At 42.8% G+C, this 13,086-nt stretch overlaps 1 protein-coding gene across 2 annotated transcripts in view; it reads left to right on the top strand.

The window, feature by feature from the left end:
- The window catches only part of nrxn3b (neurexin 3b), a 498,054-nt gene that overhangs the window by 177,823 nt on the left and 307,145 nt on the right, over positions 1-13,086 (top strand). For both annotated transcript variants that reach the window (XM_079571780.1, XM_079571779.1), the window contains 2 exons: positions 10,511-10,714; positions 12,714-12,740. In XM_079571780.1, coding sequence (XP_079427906.1) covers positions 10,511-10,714; positions 12,714-12,740 — 231 coding nt within the window. The remainder of the gene's footprint in view (positions 1-10,510; positions 10,715-12,713; positions 12,741-13,086) is intronic.

A 13,086-nucleotide genomic window follows, 5' to 3' on the forward strand; every position in this document is an offset into this window, starting at 1 on the left:
AAGGTTTGTATTTACCATTCAAACGTAGAGTGGTATAATCTCAACACAAAATAGTAGGTACTCAAGTAAAGTACGTGCATCTTTCTCTGAACTCCCGGTGCCTCCGTTCCTGTTCATCCCTTTGAACATCTCCCAGTAGAGAAGTTTGTGATAGATCCTTGAGCGCAGAGATTAAGCAGGCAAAGTTCAAGCAGCAGTTCCAATTTCCACCCATTTCCAAGCCGTGAAAGTTGAAGGTGTTTGAGCGTAAACTGTTTGCTGCTTCCCCAACTCGCTCTTCTTCAGTTTGATTAACATTGTGCATGTTTTAGGCACACGTACAGTGAATCAGGGCGGACCAAAAGAAACGCTGTATATCTCGCTGATTCGTACAGTAAAGGTATGTTGGCTCCAGTAGACATGAAGAAAGTAAGATGGGATATTCAGAAGCTCAAACTTGGTTCAGACTTGTAGGAAATCGTGTGTTAATATTGCGTGATTCAGACAGCTTTATGTTACATTACCGCCTCGGCGTTCACGTTTAAAACAAGCTCCGGAATCCGTCCGTGCCGGCTCTGGGTTAAGCATCATTGACGAGTGCAGACAGTACACTCGCAGACATGTTGGAGGTCAGTCTGAGTCTAATCCCAATCCAAATATTGTGTGGGTAAAGGATTTGTTTATTGTGTGCTCCTGTGAGGCATCAGGGCAGTAATCCCCGTGTAATGAAGTCTACCTACACTGTCTGCAACTGGCTTTACAACCTGCCGCGTCTCCAAAAAGGCTTTTAACTGTTCAGTGATGGGTCAAGCTCCACATGATGCATAAGGCAACTAAGGAAGATCGTTCGTGTAAAGGGGAACCCAAGGAGACATTTGAACATGTATGTGTGAATAGTGCTGACCTGTCCTACTACTAAATGCTCTGACGTTGTGTGCTGGCTGGAGTTTGGAGTGTGCAGGATTTGTAAAGAATGAGCGTGTCCAGTTTCCGTTGATCTGATTGTGAGATTGTAATGATTAGTTATTGTGTGCTGACTGAGCGAGACAAATGGATGTCATTACGGTAAGAGTAAACCTTTATGTGTCTCTTACAATGGGGAAAAATGCTGTTCAGACTGCATTTGACAGTGTGTTCTAGGTCGTCAAAATCATTTTGGGATATTTGTGGTGGTTCTTAGTCTTAGCGCGTCACGTGACCAGCCTGCATGTGTGTGTGTGTGCGCTGTGGCCTCTGGAGTGAGTCACATGGGGAGGATTAGTGCGGATAATGTCCACTGCCAAGAGCCTCTTGTGTGGAGCTTCAGCTTCACCACCGCTGCCTCTAAGTATACCCACTGTCTCCACACACTTAAACATCAGCAGACACGGTCAAACTGAGCGCCTGCAAGGTCCTCTGTCTCTGTCCTTCTCCTCAGCGGGGGTTAAACACGACCATTTTTGAAGCCTAAAGACTGTGGACATAAAGGCCCTGAAGTGGCTTGACAGACATCCACATAAAAAGGCACAGTGGCAGCAATCGCCTTGCTGCTTTGTTTATCACAAACAAAGACCTGTCAGTCAACTGGAGGGAGAATAAAAGATGTGATGATCCAACTCAGCCATTGCCAAGATGCGTAAACAATGGCTGTATTCAGCGTGGTACATGCAGGTAGATATAGAGCTTTGAAACCATTGCCGGCTTAGAACAAATAAAGCTGGTATTTACTTTTTGTGCATTGGCTGTGATTAAACTATTCAACACAGATTTATGCACAGATGTATTAAGTATTAGCAGAGCAATAGAGCTATGAAACCTTATGTTTTAGAACTTAAAGGGGCTAGACGCAAGTTTGCCATTTTATACTCACTACTGCCATCTCAGGCCATGTGTGTAACTGCAGCTTCTATATTAAGCCTGTGCATGACGGCACTTCGGACCCGAATTAACACCTTTTAGAGTGACAGTGCAGGATTTTAGAGGCAGTTGTGGTGAACAGGTCTGAGCTCATTCTACACATTAGGACATGGCTGAAACATGTACTAAACTCTGTATAGTCCCTTTAAAATAGATGAAAAATACAATGACTGGCAACTACAGGAAATAAATAATTGGTTGTAGAGTCAATCTTGATCCAGTGTCCAGTGAAGCTGCCTTGACCATATGGGGCACCATTGTAGTGTTTTGTTAAGTCTTTAACAGCAGCATTCTCTGTTGACTTGTTTGTGCCTGTGTCATTTCGTAAAACTTTTACTGTTGACGTTTATAGGTAGACAGTCATTAGCAATGCTGGCGAAGTTCATTAACTTGTGCAACATAATCAGTTTGTTCAAAGACAGGCTGGTGGTGGGACACTGGTCACAGAGCTGTCAATCCAAATAATCCCTCACAGTTATTGCTGAAAATCACTAAACAATGGCTTCCCCCAGATGAGAGAGTTGACCGGGCCAGGCGTGCCGGTTTCTTGCACTCACTTCTCCCCACACTTCTCCACACTCCCTGCCCCCGATGTTTGTGCAGCCTCTCTCCTAATAGCTTTCCCTCCTACTCCATCTTCGCCTTCAATTGGACTGCTAATTATGTAAAGTGCCGGGCTCGACGGAAAACACACAAATACGCGTGCGCGCACACACAAGACTGACAAGTAGCAGCTTAATTACCCTCCGAAATGAAGTCTTTGGAGCCGCCTGATATCTCCTTTAAAAATATGGAAGGGTCTAAGCAGCCGCGCATTGAAGACGCACAAACTGAGCACCTGCAGAATGTTAGCGAGGCCCGTCATTAGCTTTCTGTCGACGCCGAATAACTGTAATCACAGCTGTAACGCGCCTTTACAAATGTGGATTCATGTTTGTTTCCTGAAGCAAGCGCTCGGTTGATTTACTAGTCGACAAAAATGTGGTGCAATGTTTGAATGGGGAGATGGAAAGGTCACAGAGACACAGCTTCAGAAACAGTGTTGTAATGTATGTTTATGGTGACAAAGTGGAAAGCTGCAGGCAAAGACGAGAAGTTGGAATGGAGTCTTGTGTGCTCAATACCAATCTTTTTCAAACTTTTTCAAGCCCCACTGTAGAGATAGAATAAGCTGTCTAATGCTGCGTTACATTTGAGCTTGGAGGTCAGAACTCGAAGTTGGGAAAGTTTCAGTCATCCGGTTGTCAAGTCGGAAATGTTTGTGACAAATAATTTAGGAAGCGACAAAGCTGGTGAACATCAGACAAAACCCCAAACTGTGCGGTTAGATTTATTATCCACTAAATAATGTTACAAATCATTTAGAGAGCGCAGTCTGCTTGGTGTGGATGTTAGCAACAATAGCAAACAGTGCACGTATAAGAGGCTCCACCCCAGTGCAGGAGCTGAGTGATGGACAGCGAGCGGGCAGTAGAGGACAACTACAGGGGTAAACTAAAAGGGCTTGTGGGATGGTCCCAGTGGGGGGTCTGACATCAGGGAGCATTCCATGTCAAATTTCCCTCTGGGAGGTCGGAAAGTACAAACGGAACAAACCATAAACGCCAAGATCAAAACCAGGTCAATAGGTGACATCACAGCGTTATGAAGAGCCCATAGTTTACAACTGAGGTGGTGGGCAGCGAAGAATTAGACAGTGGTAACTATGGTAACAATCAAAATGCTATTCTTTATTTAGCACCTGGTTTATGGTGAATATCTTTGTTATTCATTGGTCTGCTGTATCTACATGATGTCTTGGTCAACATGAAAGAACTCATTATTTCCTCAAAAACGTAAAAGCTGTAACATTATTCAAGAGTATGTGCTTGATGTCGGCCAGTTGAAAGGACTTGTATGATTCGTATGGTGGAAAAAATATTGCGATATATATCGTATATCGACATTCATCTTAAATATATCTGAGATTAAATTGTAGAACATGAGCGTAACCTGTTACAGCAGTTACAGACTGGTTGAATGTCTGCCTGTACCTACGGACAAACTTAAGATGACAAAATGTCCCTACATTAAACAGGCAGAGGACCGAGAAGCGATCTGTGAACCAGTAGTGATTTCAACCACACCACAGTTTGAGAAACACTGCTCTCTACAACTGTACCTTTTCTCTTGGCTTAACATGCAGTAGCACATGTTTTTGTTTTGATTTTTTAACCTCATGTTCCCTTTGTGATCTCACAGGTGCACTCTCTCTCGAGGATAAAGCTTGAGAATGCGCCAATCTTTTATTTATTTTGTCTCAGTATGAATAGTAGTGATTGGATGTAGTATATTTTTGGATAAATCAGGGTAGAGATAACCAAGGATGCTGTGAATGTTGACGTAGAGGTGGGAGGAGGAGGAGGGGGCTCAGGCGGTCGTCTCAAATGAGTTGGCAGTTTGATCTGAGGTTGATACTGTCATTGTGTCCTTGGGCTCCAAACTTCTGCCTGAACACGGTGTGCTAGTTATCGATCGGTGGTGTTCAGGGCTGTTGTCCTTCTCTGTCATCCCTATGGTAAAGCCGCCACCACAGAGCGTTTGTCCATGTCGCGCTCATGCAGTCTGTTACTTCATCTGGAGCTTGTTGTATTTGCGACACCGGATTCTGCTTTGAAAATGGGGTCACCAACAGCGGCACTGAAGTACTGCTCCACTTACAAAGGTTTGTTCCCATGACTTTCGCTGACATGCACTGTAACCTGTTTTTATGTCATTAGACACAAACGTTGCCACATTAAGTCTGTCAAATCTGTTCATTCAAAGTGCTATTTTTACTCGCAGCTATGTATTTGCACACTGTCAGTCACTGCCAGTTATTTAGGAAAGATGGGACTTCTCTCTCCTCTAATAGCTAGCTTCAGTGGTTTCAAATTAACCGAGTGCATCTTCCAAATAAACCCTCCATTTCCGTGTTTGGGTCTTTCTGTCATTCAAAGTGGAAAGAGGCACGCATTGGGAATAAATTACATCAGACTGCCGTCAAGCAAAAAACCTCCGTCTCTCCTCTTAGTGCAGAAAACGTCATCTGGCTGTAGCACTTCGGAGATGGATCACTGACAGCCAACAAAACAGCTTTGTGCGCTGTCAAAAACACTTCTGTTCAGAATGTGATCAAAGCTATCGTTACATAGAAACCACTTGCAGTTGCTCAAAGAAAAAACTGTTTTAAAATCCCTTGAAAATGTAAATTAGGTTTACGTGCTACACCAAGAGGCTTGATTTAAATTGGTGTCTTGCTCCTGGATGGATTATGAAAGAGGAGGACTCATCGTGCTTCATCATAGCTTTCTTAAATACATGTTTCTATTGGTACTATATGTATCTGTCTTCAAAAATATTATAGCAGTGGGGAGTGAAATGTTTCAAAAATACAAATAAGCTTAAGCATAATTCCACCATTTAAAGCAGTACTAATTAACTTGTTGACCTTAATAAATCCTTTTCGTAGTCCCTGTGGGGGTAATACAAGTGTTACTGGGATGAATGGGGGTCTTTCATCTTCCCCAGGTGTAAGTAAGTAAGTAATGTTTAATTATATAGCACCTTTCACAGACAAAAGTCACAAAAATACAAAATAGAAATACAAAGTACATTTACATTTACAGTCACAAAAAACGTGGTCATGAAACTAACCCTTATTCCACTGGAATTTAAAACACTTTCTGAAACAAGTAGGTTTTCAGTTTACTCTGAAAAACATCAACACTATCAAGAAACCGCAAGGAAAGTGGAAGATCGTTCCAGAGCGTCGGGGCGATCTCCTCTGGTCTTAAAACGAGTACGATGGACCATGAGGAGGTTCTGATCCTGAGACCTCAGCCTCCGAGAGGAGGTATACGGACACAACAAGTCTCTGATGTAGGAGGGGGCCTGGCCATGCAAGGCTCTGAAGGTCAACACCAGGATTTTAAAATGGAAACGAAAACTGACTGGAAGCCAATGCAGGGCTTTCAGAATGGAGTAATATGAGCCCTTCTGTTTGTGCGAGTCAGTGACCTCGCTGCTGAAGACGCTCCTTTTTGTTCAGACACGAGATACACTGTTACAATCGTCTAAACGGGAAGACACAAAGGCGTGGATAATTATTTCAAGATCATCTCAGTTAACGCAACATGCTACGACACCTGCAGTGGCGCTTATGGCCTCTAGGGGCATGAGTTACTTAGTTCTGCTTTAAGAGTTGAAATGAAAATTGAGTCAGGTGAAGGTACAGACTTTTAACTCACCCAGGACTTTCTATTGTTCAGTTCAGTTGTTTCTGAATAGAACCAGCTTGGGTTAGCAGAACCGAAACAATCTGTATCAAATAAAATTCTCTGCAACAAAGTGAACTGTGGCTGAAAGTGTTGCCCGACTTGATAGCAACATGTTTGTGTAAGCGCCATATGAGGATATTTCCATCGTTGCAGAGGTTTTCAAAATGTCTGGCTATAATTCAGTAGTTATTGAAAATGTCTACTGATGTATTATGCGCAATTATTGGTTCACAACGTTTATTTTTTCACAACCATCTTGGTGAATTCTTTCATACAACTTTGAGGGTGAGAATTATTCTCGCACATCTTCATTTTCGCTCTCCCGCCTGCCGTTGTCACTTACATCATAGATATTATTTCAAAGTTACACGTAAAGAACACCTTTGGTTTGAACTTCATTTGTTCCTGACACACTTTCCTCTCTCTTATTCTTTTATACATTGTGGATGTAGTTTGGCATTTAAGTCATGCTCATCCCGATATTAATGAGCTTGCGTTTCCTCACCCCGTGAGAAAACCTTTCACAAATCGATCTGAGGAAGAGTGACATCGTTTACAGTTACACGCAGCTGCAGAGCCTCCGCCTCCTTTTTTTTACAGTATTTCCCTGGATGTGTTTCCGAGGCTGCAGGGCTATTTTTTCCTTTAGAAGCCGAGGTGTCAAAGCAGGTATTTCATGGTCGAATACACATTTTAATCTGCAGTGGTTCCCGGGAGAAATGGCGGGTCTGGCTGATGCCCCTCTGCCTCTGCTGCTCCAGCGCTCGCAGCGTTTTACATTTTACAGAGGACAGAGAATAGTCCAGCCCTGAAGCGCCCAGGCCTCCATTTTGAATCTCTCTTTCTGACTCAGTTTAGCAGCACAATAGTGTCAGGGGCCACATGCAAAACCAGAAGTGGGACTTTTAAAATGCATGTAATTGTCTTCTTAGCCCGACTACCTGCAACAATGCATGTTTCAGTTGTACAAAAGTTGTGCTTTATATTATAACGAGTTTGCTTTCCCCATGAGGACCGACTGGCCAATGGGACTGGTTTCAATTTGTCAAGATTATTGGTGTTTTGAATGAGTATTGAGGTTTGAAGACAGATGAACCTTTACAATGTTTGTTATCAAGAACCAGTTAACAGAACAATAATGTGTGCAAATCATATCCAGTTATGAAATGTGTGAAAAATTGGGAATCATTTTTGAAAAAATGGTTGGAAAATGGGAGAAATCGTGCCAAAAAAGAAGGAAAGAAAGAAAGAAAGAAAGAAAGAAAGAAAGAAAGAAAGAATGTGAAAAAGGAATTTAGCAAACATTCAGAAAAATAAATGGGGAAATGTTGGTGATTAATGCTGTCCCTGGACCAACAGCATCAAAACTGTGTTTCTTTTCCCCGGTACCTGCTTAACCCTACTTTTTCTTCTTGTTGATACCAGTTGTACCTCTTTTTTTTCTCGATACCATGGTAAAATGGTAAATGGTCTCAACTTATATAGCGCTTTTCCACCTACATTAGGCACTCAAAGCGCTTTATAGCAAGGATCCACTCACCCATTCATGCTCTCATTCATACACCAATGTACGCAGACACTGGGGGCAATGTGGGTGAAGTGTCTTGCCCAAGGACACAACGACAGTGTACACTTTCAGGAGGTGGGAATCGAACCCCTGACCTTCCGATCATGAGACGACCTGCTCTACCATCTGCGCCACCGTCGCCCCATACTGTTATTTAGTTTTTTGGTTTCTTTTTGAAAGACACTAGGTAGAAACAAACAAAGCTGTTCAAATACCTTACGCTTTGTTTGTTTCTACCTAGTGTCTTTCAAAAAGAAACCAAAAAACTAAAGTTTATTACTCAAGAAGACATAATGAATGTAATAAAAAAGCCATACTGTTATTGTTTAGTGTTCCCAGCCCTAGTACTGTTATCATCTTATATTGGCATTAAATGTCCATATACAGTAGGGTTGATACATATTTCACAGTAGGTGATCCAGATAAAAAGCCAAGTCTCTTATATGTCAGGTTTACCCGTTTAATAATAATAATAATAATAAATTTTATTTATATTGCACTTTACATTTCAGTGAAACCTCAAAGTGCTACAACAGAATAATAAAATCTGATAAAAACAAAAAGAACATTCACATAGTAAAAACAACACAGCAAACAAACAAATTAGTCTGAAAAGGCCTTTAAAAATAAATGTGTTTTTAGGCCTTTTTTAAAGGCCTCAACACTCTGGGGAGCCCTCAGGGACTCTGGCAGGGCATTCCAGAGTCTCGGGGCAACTGCCTTAAAGGCCCTGTCGCCCATTGTGGAGAGCTTGGTCACGGGCTGGTGAAGGGTGTGGGTGAAAGTGGACCGTAGGCGCCTTGTGGTGGTGTGTGGGGTAAGGAGCTCAGTGAGGTATGCCGGGGCTGTTCCATGGACACACTGGTATGTGAGGAGGCAGATTTTGTAGTGGATTCTGTGGTGAATGGGCAGCCAATGAAGGGACCGGAGGACTGGGGTGATGTGGTCATTTGCCCTCAATGCTGTCAACCCAGGTATAACATTGTGTAGTGTCATCCACATCAGCAACCTCTGTGCACAACACTAAAACCACCCGGTACAGATGACTCCTGTGTGAGTGTGACAGAGCTTACACAGTTTGGACTTATCCTCTGTGGGAACATAACCATATGGGATTTAGGACCTTCTGGCTATACATGTGCGTTTCTCCTGAGACTTGCTCGTGAGTAATTGCATGTGCTTATAAATAAACGCTGCGATCAGTGGCGGGCCGCGTAGAAGATGTGATTTTGATGATTTAATTTTCTGCACAGTGAGCAGCCTGTGATTCCAGACTTGTACCTGTCACTGCCTGATGACTACAGCTGTGTCTGGCCATATGGGGCACACACACACACACACACACACAGCTCCCTCACTGCGATGTTGCTGTACATACATTAAGTCCTGCGCACGTGGGCTTGTGAGTTTCATGCACATAAGTAAAGCTGTCAGAGTCGAGGAGGGGAACACATGATCGTAATGTTGTTCTTTGGAAACCGACATCACGAGCAGAGCGTCTGTATGACATTAAAGGATGTGGTTTTGAAGAGTAGATGGTTCTGTAGCGTGAAAGACGTCATATCTTTGAATAAAGAGCACTGGCTTTGGTGTGAGTGGCAGAACATACAGTAGTTACAGTAGCTACATGCTTGATTTCATATCAAACCATGAAACCGGCTATAAAAGACACTCGGTGCTCTGTCATTTACTTTAAATCTCAGAACGCTAGAATATATTAAATTAAAGTTTATTTGTAGGGCACAATCCATACACATGGCATTTCAAAGTGCATCACAGTTACATAAAATGAAAAGAAGCAGATAAAAACAATCATATGCACGGCTAAAATACACAGTTTTCTGCCTGGATTTGAACATTGTCAGAGTTAAAGCCTGTCTCATCATTTAGACTGTTCCAGATTTTAGCTGCATAAAAGGCAAACCTCACCGTGTTTATTATTGACTCTGAGAACCACCAGGAGACCCCCCCTGATGTTCTCAGGGCCCGAGACAGTTCATGTCAGAGATCAATCAGTCATTCATTCAAAGCTTATTTATATCGCACTTTACAACAACACCAGGAAACCAAAAGTGATGAAAGATAGAACAGTGAAAACACAAAATGATTGACATCCTGGACATAAATCAGTGCGTTCTGGGTGTTCGAAGAGATGAGTCTTTAATCTGGACTGAACTGTGGGAACACGATGGCACCAAACCATGAAAAGACAAGCACAGCTGTTTTCAACTCTTTTCTCTGAGCGACAGGAAGCCAGTGCAGAGACCGGAGCACTGGACTAATATGGTCGTATTTCCTGGTTCTTGTCTGGACTCGAGCAGCAGCGTTCTGGATGTTCTGTCTAACAGAGAGCAGGCTGTTACTGTAGTCTAACCTGCTGGAGACAAACATATGAAGTTTCAACACTGTTCCTCTGATCGTAGTGTTTTAGATGGTCAAAAGCTGCTGATGTTATTGCTTTGATGTGGCTTTAAAGTTCCAGTCTGAGCCCATGATTACTCCTAGATTTCTAACCTGATTTTTGTTTTGTTTTAAAGAGAGAGACTTGAGGTGACTTTCTCTTTGTGTCTGTGGGCCCAAAACAATGACTCTCACATCTTATATTTAACAGTGCTATAACAAAACAAAATGGTGCGCAGCAGAATTAATATTTGAAATGAGTTTTGTTGTAATGTTGCATTCTGAGAACTAGAAAACCGCGGCCGTTTCTTCTTCGTCCTCCTTCTACAGTTGGACCTGGACTCATCCGTCTCTTGCTCTTGTTCTGCAGAGTCGTCCACCCTGTCCTTCGACGGCAGCATGTACATGAAGGTGGTCATCCCCCACGCCATGCACACGGAGGCGGAGGACGTCTCGCTGCGCTTCATGTCCCAGCGCGCCTTCGGGCTGCTCATGGCCGCCACGTCCCGCGACTCGGCCGACACCCTGCGCCTGGAGCTGGACAGCGGCCGGGTCAAGCTCACCGTCAACCTCGGTATCGTATGAACCGTCTCCACCTGGGCCCACCACAGCATTTTATATTTTATTCTTTATTCTCTTTTTTTGCATTAGATCGAGTGTCAGTCGTGCCTAACATTTACTACACCTGTCTGCATGCTCTGTTCTGCTTGGAGTTTTTGGCTTGGTGCTTAGATGTTTTTGTAGATATTTTACCCATTAACACAAAATAAAAAATATTCGGTAACACTTTACATTACGGGCCGGTAAGTCCGTGGTACTTATAGTGGTAATTACTAGTAATGACAATGGTACTTCTTGGTACTTATTGTGATACTTACAGTGGTACATGCAGTGGCAATTACAGTGGTAAGCACTAGTATTTACAGTGGTAATTCTAGGTTGTTATTGTGGTACTAAAAGTCATAATTACTAGTCTTTAGGGTTAGGGGTTTGAGAGACACAGAGTTACCACAGTATCTCTCATTACTCAGAGATACAGGGGTAACTCTTAGTAATGAAGGTCATACTTCTATGTACTTTGATGCTTTAAATGATAGTTTCTAGTAGTTCCAGTGATACATCTATGGTACTTATTGGTAATTCAAGGATACTACAGCAGCAATTCATAGGCAGTAAATGTGGTACTTCTACAAACAGAAGTAATTTCTAGGATTGTGTGACTATAAAACAACATAAAACAGCATTAGGGAAACAAGAAGTACAACCTTCATTACTAAGAGTTACCACTGAATCTAGAAGTACATAACTTGTAATTCTCACTATAGTATCCTTTAAGTACCACGATAAGTACCTAGAATTACCACTGTAACTACCACTGTAAGTACTAAGGACTTGCCGGCCCGTAATGTAAAGTGTTACCAAATACTCATTAGCAGCAGCAGCAGCAGCTCACCTTTGAACCGACCGTATCTCATGTAACTTGTTTTGCACCGACATGCGATAGATGGCACTAATAACTCGCCACACATTCTCTAAACGCCATGTTTTTATGCCATCTATTCAGAAGTTTCATTTGTATTTTCTGCTCAATGGAATGCTTTGTTCTTTAGCGAGACTGTATTTATTTATTTTTTCATTTTTTTGGGGGGGGGGGGGTTCTGTTCACCATAGCGGGTCCATGTTCCTCTCCGTCCATTAGTAACCTGGACTGTAGCTGGCATCTCCCACGCCTTGTTCAAAGATGGCACTCACCCCTTCAAAGGCCCCAGAGTCTGCGGCCCGTCGGCAAACAGCCCGACGCCACAGCACATCGCTCTCTCCATGTGGAGCCTAGAGATAACGCCGCCGCAGATACATAAAACAGCCCACGTGCAGCCGGCGGCTACACATTGCTTTAACTACTGCTAAATGTGTTTTTGGTTTGGCCGGAGTGGTCCGAGAGACGTCCAATGACCCGTGTAACTGTAGCCCAATGACCGGGTCCTATAGAAGTTATTTTTAGCTTCATGTGCTTGGTGGCTCGAGGCTGTTCGCTTCCACTTTTCTGTTGCGGTTGACGTCACATGATTAGCCTGGTCACATAGATTTCAAGTTGAGCAATAAAGATATCTATATATTTTCTGCATACTATTCTATTTGATCCCTATCTGCAATGCATGGATAATTGTTCTTCTTCTGTGTAAACAACCAGACAAACTATAAAGGGCGATTTCTCATCAAAAATGCCCATAGAATCTCACACTTCCCAAATGACTTGCTTAAATGTCTTTGCCAACGCCAGGACTTCAACTGTCCTGTCGCCAAATCAATGTGGCCAAAGTGAGCGACCATTTTAAAATTCTTAGCTCATTCACAGTCCATGGTGGTGTTGCACATTAAACACACATAACCCTTTAACCTAAGCATAACAAAACAAAAACAAATGAGTTGAGAAAGCATGGACACACAGGCTAAAATGGTCGCGGGCGTCATGTGACCGTCCCCGGAAGGTGGTTTTTTCTGCTCTTGGTTGTCTGCAGCTGTAACCTTGAAGGATGCGAATTCATCTGTCACTTATTCTCCCTCCCATCTAGACTGTGTCAGGATAAACTGTAACTCCAGTAAGTCCACTCTCTTCTTCAATCACTCTTTGACTCAGCCTTGTGCTATAGAAGTGTGCGCATGTCGCGGGCAGATAAGGGGATTTCCACCATAACTGCGGGAACAAGTAATAGGGAGCGATCAAAGTTATGCAAATAGAAGTTAATGTTCTCTGTATGGATTGGAAATGGGCAATTTTAGAGTGGTTTCTAATGGTGACTTCAAATACAAAGATAGCACTGCATGTTTGATGGGTTAGAAATGATAACAAATAGAAGGGTTTGCATGAAAGTACAGACCGTAAAGATAATCATTTATACATGGTTTCAAGACATACATGTTTACTAGCACCCAGCTTGAGTTCAG

Source organism: Gobius niger (assembly GCF_951799975.1).
Source record: "Gobius niger genome assembly, chromosome: 15".
In the NCBI taxonomy this organism is placed as follows: domain Eukaryota; kingdom Metazoa; phylum Chordata; class Actinopteri; order Gobiiformes; family Gobiidae; genus Gobius; species Gobius niger.